This window comes from Saccopteryx bilineata, chromosome 2 (genome assembly GCF_036850765.1).
Source record: "Saccopteryx bilineata isolate mSacBil1 chromosome 2, mSacBil1_pri_phased_curated, whole genome shotgun sequence".
Classification (NCBI taxonomy): Eukaryota; Metazoa; Chordata; class Mammalia; order Chiroptera; family Emballonuridae; genus Saccopteryx; species Saccopteryx bilineata.
In genome coordinates this window covers 65,800,746-65,816,515 of record NC_089491.1, presented here as the reverse complement: position 1 = coordinate 65,816,515, position 15,770 = coordinate 65,800,746, and the positions used below count along the sequence as shown (strand labels likewise).

The 15,770-nt window shown below is 41.7% G+C and overlaps 1 protein-coding gene across 2 annotated transcripts in view; it reads right to left on the bottom strand.

The window, feature by feature from the left end:
- PDCD1LG2 (programmed cell death 1 ligand 2) overlaps positions 1–15,770 on the bottom strand; it is a 51,171-nt gene that overhangs the window by 3,114 nt on the left and 32,287 nt on the right. Inside the window, exon 5 of one of the 2 annotated variants that reach the window (XM_066257204.1) lies at positions 8,310–8,444. The exons of the other annotated variant lie outside the window; for it this stretch is intronic. Coding sequence (XP_066113301.1) covers positions 8,310–8,444 — 135 coding nt within the window. The remainder of the gene's footprint in view (positions 1–8,309; positions 8,445–15,770) is intronic. 2 annotated transcript variants of the gene reach the window in all.

The following is a 15,770-nucleotide window of genomic DNA, read 5'->3' as shown; positions in this document are numbered from 1 at the left end:
GGCACCCACGCCCTGTGAGTAAAATCTAATCACCTTTGCCTGGAATTCATGGCTCATAATATGGCCCTCAACAGTATCTCCTCTTTTTTTTATTTTATTTTTTATTGATTTTTGAGAGAGAGCAAGAGAGAGTGAGAATAAGAAAGAGACAGGAAGGGAGAAAGGGAGGGAAAGATGAGAAACATCAACTTGTATTTGCTTCACTAAGTTGTTCAATGATTGTTTCTTATCCATACCTTGACTGGAGAGTTCAAGCTGAGCCAGGGACCCTTTGCTCAAGCCAGCAACCTTGTAATCATGTCAATGATTCCATGCTCAGGCTGGTGACTCGAACTCAAGCTGGCAACCCCACCCTCAAGCTAATGAGCCCACACTCAAGCTGGCGATCTCAGGGTTTCGAACTGGGGACCTCAGTGTTCCAGATTGAGGCTCTATCAACTGTCCCACCACTGGTCAGGCTAACAGTCTTTCCTCTTATCTCACGCATGGCTCTTTTCCAACCAGGATCACATGCCTTTTCCTACAGATGCCCATGTCTACCTGCCTCTCTGCCTTATTTCCTAAAAAAACACAGAGATCAAATCAATTGCTGGGGGTATACAGAAAGCTGGTCTATTTTAATTTTAACCCAAGTTATGCCAATATGAACAATTTTTTGAGTACCTTATCTCTAATACTCAATTATAGGAATCTTGGATGACTAATGTACTTAGTTCACTCTTATAATTCCCATACAGTATACCTGACAGAGATCTTGACATAACAGACACTTAATACATGTTTGAGAGTGAGTGAGTGAATGAATGAATGAATGCACTATATTGGCAATAATAAGATCATGTGTTTTTCTGTGATTATTTCATTCAATAAAGTCACTTACTACCCCTTAACCTCAATATCACTATCTCTAAAATGAGAGTCAGATTTGTAATCTCTAACAAACCACAGCTTGATGACTAGAATAACTTTTTTAAAGGAAGATATATATATATATATATATATATATATATATATATATATATATATACCTATGGTATCAGAATTTACTCTTATAGTTTTACTGGTTGACAGCTTGGTTGACTGTATAAAAGTGAGAAGCCATGGGCCCAAATAGTAGCACAAATGAATAAGGTTAACTATAAGAATTTATACAAATGGAAAGTGCAGTGTGCCATTGACAAGGACTCAGGTGGCCTGGATTCTAGCTCCAGTTTTACCACTAAGTTATAAGATGACCTTGTGCAAGTCACCTCATTTTTTAACATCCTTGCAGTATGTATCCATCCCTTCCAGGCTGACTGTGTTAGGAATCTCTGAAAGGCAACTAAGATATTGGTATGTGTTGTTGAAAGGGCATATAGCGTTTCCCTCCTTAAAGTTAGCAAGGACCCGATGAAGAGTCCTATGTAATGCATTTGACTACTGGGATATAGAGAAATGGGGGGTTAGTTAAAGGACTTCAAAAAGTTAGTTCTTCACCTAGCAATCATTGTTGGGTACTTAAAAAGTGATACATTGAGACAGTTAAAAGTGTATTAAACTGCACAGAAAATTCAAGAACATAATAGAAGAAAACAATGCAGGATTCCATAACATAAAGATAATAATTATGGGCATTTTAATGTTTTTATTTAATTTTTTTTGGAGAAAGGAGGTATGGTGGGTGTATTAAAATAATTTTTAAATAGAGCATTAATGATGAGGTAAGTATATTTGCACATCTTTTTTCCTTTTATTATATCGAAAGCATTTTCCTATATTATTCTTCTCAGAAACAGAATTTTCAATGGTAACCTATGGTTTATTAAGAAGACATTCCAGTTTTTCCCTGTTTTATCAGTCAGAGTAGACTAGATTATACTGTGGTAACAAACACTGTATATTCTTGTTCAGGTTCCATGTCCATTGCCAGTCAGCAGGGGGCTCTGTTATTTGTTGTTAGTCAGTGACCCAGGCTGATGTAGCAATCACTAACTCAAATGTTTCTGGTTACCATGCCTGATGGAAAAAGGAAATATAGCAAATAATACCCTAGCTCATCTGTCTTCTACCCAGAAGTAACACACAGCACTTCTGCTTACATTTAGTTGACCAAAACAAGTCACATGACCCCATCTGACTACCAGTTAATTGCAGAGAAGTGCAAACCTTTAATGTACACAAAAGCAAAAGAGCCGGGAAATATGTGAAATAGCACTAATGGCCAACACATCCATGGCAGAGAAGGATGAGAAAAGCCATCTTTTTGGTCAAACTTAGTTTGATCTGAGTCATTTTATTTTATATATTAAAGTACAGGTCTTGAAGACCCATCTAGAAATATTGAGAAGTCTGGATTTCTGCAAGAGGAAGAACAGGCAACACCTTTCCTACAGCTGCCCAGAAATTTAGGGACAGAGTCATGGAGTGGAAAACCCAGCCCTGAGCAGCTGTTGCTTGAGCTTCTGAGCCCTGCTGGGCACTCCTATAATAATCACGTCTCACTTCAGTCTCTGGCTGGTGAAGCAAAACCAGCAAGTCCATCCCTGCTTAAGTAGAAAGGGAGACTATTTATCTGAATAATCTTGTAGAAGTAAGTGCAATGGATATGTTCAGGGAAAGTCTAAGACTCCATCTCCCAAAGTGATGCTCAGTAAGAACATGAGAGGCCAGGATGGCTCTTGAGCAGCTTGGAACTCAACACTGTCTGAACATAGCGGCATGGGGGAGATGGTAGGGAATGGGTGTGAGAGAGTGAGAATCCTGAGCTGGCTGGGCCTAAGTACTTCCTAGTGGGGCTCTGTCCTCACTTCATGAAGCTGAGATAGGAGTGGGGTTGGCATCAGATCACGTAGTACAGAAACAAGTACATCGACTATGGGAGAAGGTACAAAGCCAGGAAGAACCTTCAGGTCAGGGGTCAGCAAACTTTCTCTGTAGAGGGCCAGATTGTAAAAAATCTAGACTTTATGGGTTATATGGCCTCTATTGGAATTATTCAACTCTGCTATCAAAGGCAGGGGAAGGGGTGTGGATGTTAGGGGTGGGGATGGGGGACAATATAGAAACAATGAGCATGGTTCTGTTTCAATAAGATTTGTTTCTGTGCTGTATTTACCACCCCAAGTCTAGTCTCCTTCCATCAATATTCATCCCTGCTGTCTCCTCTTCTAACTCCCCCCACTCTCCTTTCCTTCTGGCAATCACCATGCTGTTGTCTTTGTTGTTTCAATAAGACTGTTTACAAAAACTATTGGCCCCTTGGTCACAGTTTGCTTCACCCCTTTTTAGTTGATACATATCAATAAAGCACTGGCAAGTGGACAATAAAACCACCACTAAATACCCAATAGTTGCATTGGCCTTAATATAGCACTTCATTACTTTGACCAAGTAGACATAAAATATGGACACATGGAAGGAGCCAGAAAATAATGTTGTAATCATGCATATTATGAATGATATAGACCAGTGATTTTCAACCTTTTTACACTTGGGGAACTGGTGAAAATGGAAGAATTATTTTGGGACCGCTAAGGCAGAAATCACCCTGTGCATAAGCAAATTCGACTAAGATCACTGGCTCTATCATCTTCATACAATATCAGGGTGGTAACTGTTTCACGGACTGGCACAAAGTATCTGGTGGACCGATCCACAGACCGGCGGTTGGAAAACACTGGGATAAACTGTGTGTCTGAAACTTCTCTGAGTCAAGAAAGCCTTGTTGCTGATTCAGAGAAGTCAGTGTAGCCGGTCCTCAAATCCAGGCCTCCACTGCCTTTGTTTCCTGGTTCTGTGCACAGGGAGGAGCAGACAGCGACAGGATGTATTTTCACAAATGGCTTTCAGGGAAGGAGAGATAGGGAGGGTGCAGGGTCCAATTTCACTCCTTGGCATTATACTTTGTTCTTATGAGCTGCCATATCTTATATACAAGCCAGATGCAGACCCTGCTACTTGAAGGTTTTCTAGGGTTGTTTTCATAAGTAGTGCCTCTGGAATTTGGGGAATATATTCAGCAGAATTCTAAAATGAATAGTTCTGACTATTCTGAGTAGCCAATACAAAGTTATTTAGAAATTTCTATGATTTGCCTATCATCATTTTAGTGAACTCATGAACTCATGTGTCACAACATGTGATTTTTAGATTACAAAATCATAGGCAACTTTCTGAAGAAAGCTGAAAATTCCCAGTTTACAGTATGACCCAGGCCTGTCAGTCCCAAACACACTGCTTTCCCAGGGTCTTTTACATCCAACCAGCCTGAATGATTTCAACATTACTTCTCCTGACCTTCAGATCACATCCTTTCTCTTCTACAAATTACAGTTCCAAGTCTATCAACCTCATGAAGAGACTTCTACTTCTCTAGGATTACCCTTGACCCATTCCCCCAGCAATGTACTTAATAATTGTTGCAAAAACAACAGCTATTAATTGTATTAGAGCTGAACATCTTCCTCATAGTGTTAAATTTTAACCACGTTTCTAAGAATGGGACCTCACATGCCCTACGCAGTGTTCCCTTGGTGTGCCTAGTCATACAGACAGACCAAAGGCTGCATAATTGTTCTGTTGTTGTACAGCAGATACCATCTTTGTTCTCCAGGAAGGATACAGAACAATGCAAGATTGTGAGAACAACTAGTTGAAATGCCACTGAACAGGAAGATTTTGTACAGGCCTTCAACTATTTAGTTACCCTTTGTGCACTAATAGAACAATGAATATTTCTTAATTCAAGCTGGGAGAAAAAAAGAGGAGAAAAAGAAAAATTATGACAATTCTGTTTACTTCCCTTCTGTTTGTGGTAACATGTCTTTTTGTTATGCCTGATAGAAAAATCCTAGTGATGGAATAATATGAATGAGAAAATTGTCTGGGTATAGGCTAAAAGATGGCAGAACAAAAAGTCAATTCAAAACAGACCAGTGGTCAAAATGGTGGTATTAAGTAAATGCTGTACTCACATCTCCCCACAACAACATCAAAATTACAACTAAATTACAGAACAACTGTCATTGAGAACCACCTGAAATCTAACTGAACAGAAGTCTTATAACTAAGGCTATAAAGAAGAAGCCACACCAAGACTGTCGGAGGGGCAGAGACTCAGAATGAGCTAGTCCCACACCCATGCATGGCAGATACAAGTCAGGAGGGATGTCTCACTGCTAAGGTTCCCCCGAAGGAGCGAAGGGTCTTGTCCACACACCAGGCCTCCAGCCCAGGGGATCTGATATAATGGGTGTGGTAAGGGGGTTGATTCAAGGGAGGCTTGATGAAGTGACAACTTAGCTAAGATTTAATGGATGATTCTAATTCAGGTCAATAAGATAAAGAAATTATTATAAAAAGATAAAATACTATATGAGAAATCCTGGCCACATAGCTCAGTGGGTTAGTGTTGTCCTGATATGCCAAGGTTGTGGGTTCAGTGCCCAGTCAGGTTATAGACAGGAAACAACCAATAATAAGTGGAACAACAAAACGGATATTTCTCTCCCTCTGCCCTTCTTCTCTCTATCTAAAAATCAATAAATTAAAAAAAAATACTATAAAAGAAAATTCAGATTTGAAAGAGGGGGAGGGCTCTGAAGACGAGAAATCCTGTATGGCTAACACTTGGGTAACAGAGGTGATAGTGATGTGGTGTGAGGCTGGAGACAGGAGTCACACCCACTGAGCAATGGAGGCTATGAAAAAGAGCTGAACAGAGGAGACATGATAGATTTGAGAATTTAAAAGTCTGTGGTATTTAAAAGGAAAAATTGATCATATTGGAGATGGCTGGAGTGAATGCAAGGAGACAAGTTAGGAGGGCTCTGCTCCGGTCCAGGTCAGACCGGGTGGTGGCAATGAGATTGGGTCAATCAGCCTAAAATACTCACTCCTGTGTCACTTCCCATCTTACAGATAGAAAAGTCGTCTCAAAGAAGTTAGGCAATTCGTGTGAGACCATAGAACCAATACATGGCAGCACCAGGTCCAGACCTAATCTTCCGACCCTGAGTTAAAGCTCTACCCACAGTACCAGCTGTTCTCAACCTTTTTCTGTGACACGTGAGTTTGTGCGCATGGCCACAGCCCTTCCACATTTATATCCGTGTATCTCCTATGTGAGAAAGCAGATCCCAAGGCACATGAGTTAGAGAGGGGGGTTATTACCGTATTTCCCCATGTATAAGACGTACCCTTTTCTGAAAATCTTGGGTCTAAAAACTGGATGTGTCTTACACAGTGGTTGTAGAGTTTTTACTTGCATTTCCTGCTTTTTTGCACAGATGAGTTGTATGAATTTTATGATGAATAAAACTTGAATTCAATAACTTTATGGAATACATTTTCTTTTTCAAATTTCAAGCCCCACAATTAAGGTGCATCCTATACATGGGAGCATCTTATACATGGGGAAATACGGTATATAAGCAACCATAATTTCACTTTAGTTCATTAAAAACAAGAGAAGAATTGCCTGACCAGGCAGTGGCACAGTGGATAGAGCATTGGACTGGGATGCGGAGGACCCAGGTTTGAGACCCCTAGGTTGCCAGCTTGAGTGTGGGCTCATCTGGCTTGAGGAAAAAAAAAAAAGAAAAAAGAAAAAGCTCACCAGCTTGGACCCAAGGTCGCTGGCTCGAGCAAGCGGTTACTCGGTCTGCTGAAGGCCCACAGTCAAGGCACATATGAGAAAGCAATCAATGAACAACTAAGGTGTTGCAACAAAAAACTGATTATTGATGCTTCCCATCTCTCTCCGTTCCTGTCTGTCTGTCCCTAGCTGTCCCTCTCTCTGACTCTCTCTCCCTGTAAAAAAAAAAATAACAAGAGAGGAATCATTTGCAAATTTGTTTATTAAACCCTTACTAGTAACACATCTCTCCCATTGCAGTTGGTAACTGAGCCTTGCACCCAGGAACTACTGATGTCCTCACTCACTCTTGAGTTGGGATGAGGGATAAGGGAGAATTTTTTTTTCTGCTCTACCTTTGAATATAACTTCATTTCATTCTCCCAAAGGGAGTAGGGACAGAAGGCTCTGCGGCTCATTTCTGAGGTGTCTAAAGGGTTGTCAGGCCATAGGCCTGGAAACTTGGTACAAAGCTGTTTCTGAGATGTATGTATGAGGGAGGTAAAAAACAAAAAAATAAATAAAAGAAGATTCTAATGAGTTGCATCTGCTATGACTCTATGAGGTCACAGGTTTGCAGAAGCGATTCTGTTTAGTCACAGTTCTGTCCAACGAGACCTGTAATTCCTCCCTTATGATGAAGTGCCTTTCCCCTCCACTTCTGTCATTTATCTCTCTCTTTTTTCATTCTCTCTTCTTCTTCCTTTCCTCCCTCCCTTTTTTCCTTCTTCCTTTCCTCCCTCCCTTTTTTCCTTCTTCCTCTCTCCCCCTTATTTTGACAATAATTTCTTGGATTCTACAATAGAGGATTTTCTGGTTATTACCCAAGTTAATGCATACATAGGGCAATGGGCAAAAATAGTGTGAGACAATATTTCATGGCAGATGAGAAAAGAGAAGTTAGACTGTAAATGTAGGAAAACAACCACCTAACTACCACCACCCAATCCTCAAACAGTGACCACCCCAAATTTCTACTGAGTTACTCTCAAATGTCATTTCTTTTTCTACAGACAAGGCCATGTATCAATCCTGGGAGGGGCTTACAAAGGGACAGTTTAGGAAAGCATCAGACAGGACTGCAGATATTTGGGCCAGGGTTCAAAGGCTGCAGGCATGTTCTGTCCTCACTGGCACAATAGGGGGAGGGAGCTGCTGAAAGACCACAGGGCACCACCAAACAGGTACTTTCCCCACCCTAAATGGCCACATACACTTTTCTCCTTTTCTTACCCAACCAGGAGATTCAGGTTCTTGGGGGTGGGGGGTAGTCTTAACCCAACTTATATCCAGAATGAGGAAGAAGAGATGAGAACTGGAGGAATTGTCAGAAAGGATCCTGGCATCCTCCCACCAGTGAACTCTGACCACATAGCTGTCCGACATCACCAAAATAAGCCCAGTCACACAAGGCTGATGATACTTCTTGGTTCAAAGAACAAAGCAAGCAATTTCAGCCACAAGGAAAAAAAACCTTCTGTTTAAAATACTCAATAGAAGGGTTTTAGCTCATTGAAGACTAGAGTCATTTTTTTTCTGGGGGAAGAAAGAACCCATCAGGACAAAACCAAAACAATTCATAGGCCCTGAATGGATTAGTGTGTAACCGGGAAGTGGAGGGCCAGAGGTGCCTAGCGGAGCCTCAGGCTGCAGACACCCGGCTATGTGGTTACTGCGAATAAAACTCACTCACCTTTTTTTGAACAAAGCTTTTGGCAGAGTTGTTTTTTTAGGATTATTATTGTAGTTATGAATATTAAAACAATGATGAAGGAAGGGATGAGAATCTGAAGCTGCAAGTTCGGAGGGTCCTTGGGTACCATCTCACCTGGGCGAAAGAAAAGCACCAGAATGGATTACACGGCAGCTTAGAGGGAAACCAATGAGGGGCCATCTCAGCGGGTTGAAACCAGCCCAGCTAATTGCACTGAGCATTTACTTCATGCTAGGTACTGTTCCATGTGCAGTGCATGTATTAACTCACTTACTCCTCACAACCACCCTATGAAGCAGGTTCTATCAAGACCTCCATTCTGCTGGTAAGGACAGTGAGGCCTAGGAAACTTTCCCAAAGTCATACAGTAAGCAACAGAGCTGAGATATAATCTAGGCTGTCTGGTTCCAGATCCACACTTAGCATCATTCTGACACATCTATCATAGTCTATCTATCTATCTATCTATCTATCTATCTATCATCTATCTATCTATCTATCTATCTATCTATCTATCTATCTATCTATCTATCTATCATCTCTCTTTCTCTTTGCAGTAGGATATTCTCTCAACCCAAAACTGTCTCCCCACTCCTCTGTCAAACACTCATGGTGCTTAGAATCTATATCACTCGTTATTCAATTTCAAGGAGTCACAGGATCCTTTTGAAGAAATAAAACATTGTAGGTACTGCTCATATATGAAATCCAGTCATTGTGAATTCCAATAACTGGCTCCTTTCCCTGTCACAGTTAATCCAGGTCCTGGCACTCAGGAAAAGATGAGTTTAGTAGAGAGGTAGATAAAAGAGTAATTTTGGAGCCAGGGGAAACCTTGTGAAAGAAGGCTCTGAATATTCAAAGGTTAGAATGAGGGCCCCAGACTACAAAGGACAGCGCTGGATGGGGGTTCACTACAGGCAGATGAAAGGGGACCCAAGGCAAGCTGTGCCTTTTGCAAAAGCCCGCATTTTACCTCCTGGGGTAAGTTATACAGAATAAACATACCAGCCTGGCCCTAGAAAAACTTGGCAAAACTGCTCAGGAGAAGAGGCTTGGTCCTTTTAACTGCCTTCTCCTTCCCCCAACACAGTACCTTCTGAGAACCATAGACCATTTTAACTAAGAGAGTATATACATCATTTAACCTGAGCCCCTCATTTTAGAATTGAGAAAGTAAAGCTCAAATATGCTGAATAATCCATCTAAAGTCACCACTAAATTAAGTGGCAAAGCCAGGATTGCACAGCCAGATCTGTTTGATCCAAAGCTCAGGCCCAACAGACATTTGTCTCTATCCAAAGACTGTAGTGAGCACTGAGGAAGAAAGGCAGTAAGAAGACTGGCTCATCTACACATTGGGTAACTCATACTTAAAAACATTTTTTATTGAGGTATAATTGGCATACAATGTTCTTTTACTTCCAGGTGTACAACATAATGGTTCGATATTTGTGTATATTGTGAAATGATTACCACAGTAAGTCTAGTTACCATCCCTCAGTGAATAACCCATATTGATTACAACCTGCTCCCTCACTTCCAGCAAGTGCTGTTTAAGCACTTGCTGCATGTTGTACCATAAAATCAAGGAGTCCTGGGACCCTCATTGTTCCCACAACAGGAGAGATCCTTACCTCTGTGCCTTTATGCAAACACTTTCCTGTCCATGTTCTCTCATAGTCCTTTCCACATACAAAAGCTTATTCATCCTGAAGACTTCCTAATGTTCACCATCCAATAGAACATCAGTCTGCTTAGATTGTATTTTAAGTGCAAAGACCTTATCTAAATCACCTCTGAATCCCCTATAAAGCCAAGCACCAGCTATATGAATGGTGTCAGTAAGGATTTGTTGGGCTGAATTGACTATCTATCTAGTCCTTTTAACCTGATCTTCCTTGTCATTGATTACCTTGTGGCAGACTGTTGCTTATTTCTTAAATCCATTATCCTTTTGTTACCTAGTATTAGCCAGGTATTAGCTGGACACATGGTTTCTCACTGACTACATTTCTAAGCCTCCCCTGTAGTTAGTTGTGCCCAGATGTGTAAATTAACTTCAGGACTAGAAAATAGATCTTCTGAATCTTGGCCTTAAAACATCGAATATGTCTCTTTTTCCTTTCTAAAGGCTGAAACATGTATATGGCAGTGGTCCAGATTTGACAATTCACCAGAAATAACACTCTGGAGAATAGTAGAACAAGATGGAAGGAACCTGGATCACTGAATGACTTTATGGAGTATAGCTACTCAACTGCTCTGAACCACCTTCTACCTTTGAATATTGCATGAGAGAGAAATATACTTTTGTCTCATTTGAGTCACCACATTTCGAAGTTTCTTCACCTATATTCTAATATATATTCTTCCATATTATTTTCTAACATTCACATGCTACTTAACAATGATATGATGCTGTAATGGGAAAGCTATTTGTTTTAACTTTACCCGCAGGTTTATCCACTCACAAGGAAGCCATCCCTGCCTCTTGCTAAAGGTGTCATATTTTTTTCTGTTTCCATCCTAAGTGCTAAGGACTTTACAAGTATATTTCATTTACTCCTCACAATAGCCCTATAAGTAGCTACCATTATTTACCCTCACTCTACTAATGGAGACAGTCCTAGGGTGGCTCAAGTTCTCAAAGCTAGTAGGTAGCAGAGAGGATTTGAAACTCAAGTTCATCTGACTTCAGAGCCCATGTGCTTGACCACTGCCAGATGTCCTAGAAAGCCCTGTCTGCCAGCCCTGTAAGAATCTGTGCTTTAGTCCCACTATATCTCCTAATGAAAATGCAATAACTGACTAAGCAGAAAAAACTGTTTCTAAAGGAAAACTGTCTCACTTCTCCTTGATTTCTGATGGAAAGTTAGGATGGTCAGTCATCCATTCTAGAGTCATGGGTGCATTTCCCACCCTCTGAATTTCATTACTGTATTCATTTGATTCACTGACTTCTGGAGAAGCTTGTGGTGGGTCACAGAAATCAGCAGTGAGTTGCTCAATTTATGAGAATGAGTAGAAAGGGGACAGTCATAAATCATAAGTTTTAAGTTTAAAATGCCTTTGAGAAATAGAAGCTAGGAACCCGTGGGTGGATGTGTGACTGTGGTTATTTTGTTGCTGGTATTTGTATTGCAAGCCAGGGCATCCTTTGACTGCTCTGATCTGACTGTCCACATACTCTGGCGGCTGGGATGATGTGTCTGGGATCATCTGAAACTAAGTCTTCAATCCCTTAATTTGACATCTGTTGAACACTTATAAGCAGAGCACTCTGCTTTTACTGTAATCTGGGTATAAAGAAGACTCACGCAAACAATTAAAATACATGGAAAATAAAATAGAAATGAAAGTGAAAAGATAAGAACAGTCACAGGCAAACAAAGAAGTGGCTCATTTGGTTTTAGGAGGAGAGATGACGGAAGACCATTCATGTCCTGGAGTTACATGAGCTACCTTGGAGAGAGGGTGGGGAAAAGTCTGCTGAAGGCCCGCGGTCAAGGCACATACGAGAAAGCAATCAATGAACAACTAAGGTGTTGCAATGCGCAACGAAAAACTAATGATTGATGCTTGTCATCTCTCCAATCCTGTCTGTCTGTCCCTGTCTATCCCTCACTCTGACTCTCTCTCTGTCTCTGTAAAACAAACAAACAAACAAACAAAAAAACAATCAGGGAGTTTTGTTTTTGTTTTTGTTTTCCCAGTGGGAGTGTGTGAAAAAGTGCCTGAGCAAAGAAGTCATGGAGGTGGGAGAGGGTCAAGCAAGTTCAGACAGTATGTGGTGAGGAAGGAGAACAGAAGATCCTACTATCCCCTGAGAGTAGAGCATGAAGTTGGAAGGATGGGTGAAACTAGGTTGAGAATTTCTAAGTGTTCAAAGATTTCTCCATCTCCCTGCTGGTTCCATTCATGAGTGATACTCCAAGCTTTAACGCAGACCCCACAGGTCCCTCCCACAACTGTTGACTCTTCCGTCAGCTATGCTGGCTCACAGGGAGGGGGGTCGTCTGACTTCATCCTTAACTTCATATAGCCTCCCCCTTCCAGAGAAATGATCAGTCTGCCCTTCCACTTCTCTACCATGAAGAAAAAACAGTGATGTAATCAGTGGTGTAAAGGGCAGATGCTAGTTATTTTCAAATTCATCTTACTCAGGCCGCTGTTTCTCTGTAGAGATCCTTATATACGTGCTCTTCTAGAAACCCACATTTTATCTACAATACTGGCCTACATCTTACCAAGCAGAATATTCCACAAAGCAAAGAACAGTTGAGTAAACAATTCCAGGGGGGGAAAAATTCCTCTGGGATTGTTAGTATTTAACCACTAAAGCTCTAGTATGAATTAGTTACAGCTCTATTTTCATAAGATGACAAGTCTGGTGGTCTTAGCTCTGGTAAAAAACAGAGATAAAGATTATTGAAAAACCAGCTGGCCTAAATCACTATTTTCATCAAAAGTTGATCCTAAAAATGATGTGTTTCTAATGTCCTTATTTCTATCAGGCTCCTTAGCACGACTCCTCTCTACCTCACTTCACCATAGTGATTTAGTTAGAAAGAAGCTGGGCTACTGTTAGCGTTGGAATCGTGCAGTGAGATGTCCATAGGTGGGGGAGTGGGAAGTCGGGGGCTTGGAAATGACCAAATGCCCATGCAGCTGCTGCCTCTAAGAACAATCAGGGAGTTTTGTTTTTGTTTTCCCAGAAGAAAATACTAGAAAAATTAATGTGCATTAAGTTACTTCAAAACTCTGTTTGGGGCCCTGGCCGGTTGGCTCAGTGGTAGAGCATTGGCCTGGCATGTGGGGGACCGGGGTTCGATACCCGGCCAGGGCACATAGGAGAAGCGCCCACTTGCTTCTCCACCCCCCCTCCTTCCTCTCTGTCTCTCTCTTCCCCTCCCGCAGCCAAGGCTCCATTGGAGCAAAGATGGCCTGGGCGCTGGGGATGGCCCCTTGGCCTCTGCCCCAGGCGCTAGAGTGGCTCTGGTCGCAGCAGAGCGACCCCCCGAAGGGGCAGAGCATCGCCCCCTGGTGGGCAGAGCATCGCCCCTGGTGGGCATGCCGGGTGGATCCCAGTCGGGCGCATGCGGGAGTCTGTCTGACTGTCTCTCCCCGTTTCCAGCTTCAGAAAAATACAAAAAAAAAAACCAAAACAAAAAACTCTGTTTGGTTTGTTGATTAGTGCCAGTCTATGGTAAAATTTAAAATTTATTTTAATTTGGATAGAGCAGATAATTCTGACGCCCTAACTCATATCCTGTCTGTTCCACCCCTGATTTCAGCCATGTCTAAATGTGGTGGTTCTTAAGGTTCTCTGACTCACTTTCTCTGACAATCTTATCACAAGCACGTGCTGCTTCTGTAGTAGGGCTCCCCCAGTCATGAAGGTTGGTCCCTCTCACCATTACTCCAGTGACCACTTGTAGAATTTTTGCTTCTCATCTTCACAGATTTTGGGTTTACTAGATTATATAGGTCCAGCTTCCTAGTGGGGAATGCTTCTACCAAGGGTTGCTGTACCAAGGAATATGTTCTACTGCATCTAAAGTTATTGCTATTGCCTCATCAGCTTGAGCTCTACCTACTGGTGGACCAGCAGGCAGGAAAATAAATATTATATTGGTGGAGTAATTATTATTATTATTTTTAAAAAAATTTTAAGCAAGAGTAGGGGAGGCAGAGAGATAGACTCCCACATGCACCCTGACTGGGATCCACCAGGCAAGCCCCTTACAGGGCAGAGCTCTGCCCATCTGGGGCATTCTCCTTGCTCAGCAACCGAGCTATTTTTAGTGCCTGAGGCAGCCACCAAGCCATCCTCAGTGCCTGGGGTTAACTCACTAGAATCAATCAAGCCATGGCTGTGGATTGGGGGGATAGAGAGGGGATGAGGGGTGGAGAAGATGATCCCTTCTTCTGTGTGCCCTGACTCAAAATTGAACCTGGGACATCCACACATCTGGCTGATACTCTATCACTGAACCAACTAGCTAGGGCCTATATTGGTGGAATAATTATATTTAATTAATACAAAGAACTTGAATGCTATTACATAATGGAAGCAAGGAAGACTATGTCTATAATGTGGGGATCCACCAATCTCTGATTCTTGTATTTGCATGCCCAGTAATAACAATGGAAAGGCAATTGTAGCAACCTCTGTCAGCTAAGTGCAAGGCAACTAAGGGTTGAAAGTCTGAGTTCCCCAGGCAAACAACCTATTGTAAGTGAAGTGCTGAATGAGAGAAATCTAGACTGTATGGTGGGTGAAATAGATGATAAACATCAATTGGAATCAATTGAAGCAGAAGGAAGTGTAGTTTATTTCACAAACTTTTGTATATATCTTTTGCAGAGATTATAGCTGTTTCTCTGCCTGAAGGCTTAGAGGTAGTAGGCTCAACAGGGCATGAGTGGACTTGAGCAGTGCAAAGGTTAGATAGACTGTTGTACTGCTGCCTCACTTCCTTTCAGCTGCAAGTCTGATAGCAGCCACAGATAGGATGGAATCCTGGCTGGGCTTTGACTTCATGGTCAGTGATTCATGTCAAGTGGCTATTGGATTTCTTTCCTGGAATGACCCTGATGCTTCAGATGCTGGGGAAGCTTACTCAGCCCGTATGCATGCACAGCTCACAGAGGAAGGAGTTCATACTCCAGTGGACAACTGGACAACTGTAAACCTCTGGGGGTGACAGCAGAGGGATTAGTTCTTCTACCTGAAGTCCTTTGAGCAAACGTCTTAGGAAGCCATCTGTATACTGTTTAGGGACTACTTGCATATTTGAGCTCCTGTTGCCCACATCAACTTTGATATTGTATCCTTATATTTGCTTTTTCTTCTTTCCTTCCAAACCTCTTATTTCTGTTCCCGGGATAACCACCTAAATACTTGAATGCCAACAAGTCCTTATCATAGGCTCTGTTTTGTCTAACAAAGACAAAGGACAAAAAGTGAACTATAATGACAACAGAGTGAATTTTCTATAAAGTCAAGTTAATCAGTACTAGGGACTGTTGTTTATTCTGTGACAATATTCTTTATTTGTATGGTAGCAGAATAATGGCTCTACTTAAAGGTGTCCATGCTCTAATCCCTGAAACCTGTGAATATGGTACCCTATATTATGAAAGGGTTTTGCAGATGTGATATGTTAAGGAACTTGAAATGGGAAAAGTATCCTGAATCGTTGAGTTCAGGTAGGGGACCAGCATTTACTGTAGTCACAAGGACCCCTAAATGGTAGAAAAGGGAAGCAGAGTTAGAGAAAGAGATATGATTATAGAAGCGGAGGTCTGAGTAACGCAATTGCGGGTTTTGAGAGTGGAGGAAAGGTCCAAGAGCCAAGGCATGCAGGTGGCACTAGAGGCTGGAAAAACCAAGAAAATGGATTCTCCTTTAGAGCCTCTGCTATCCTCTCGACA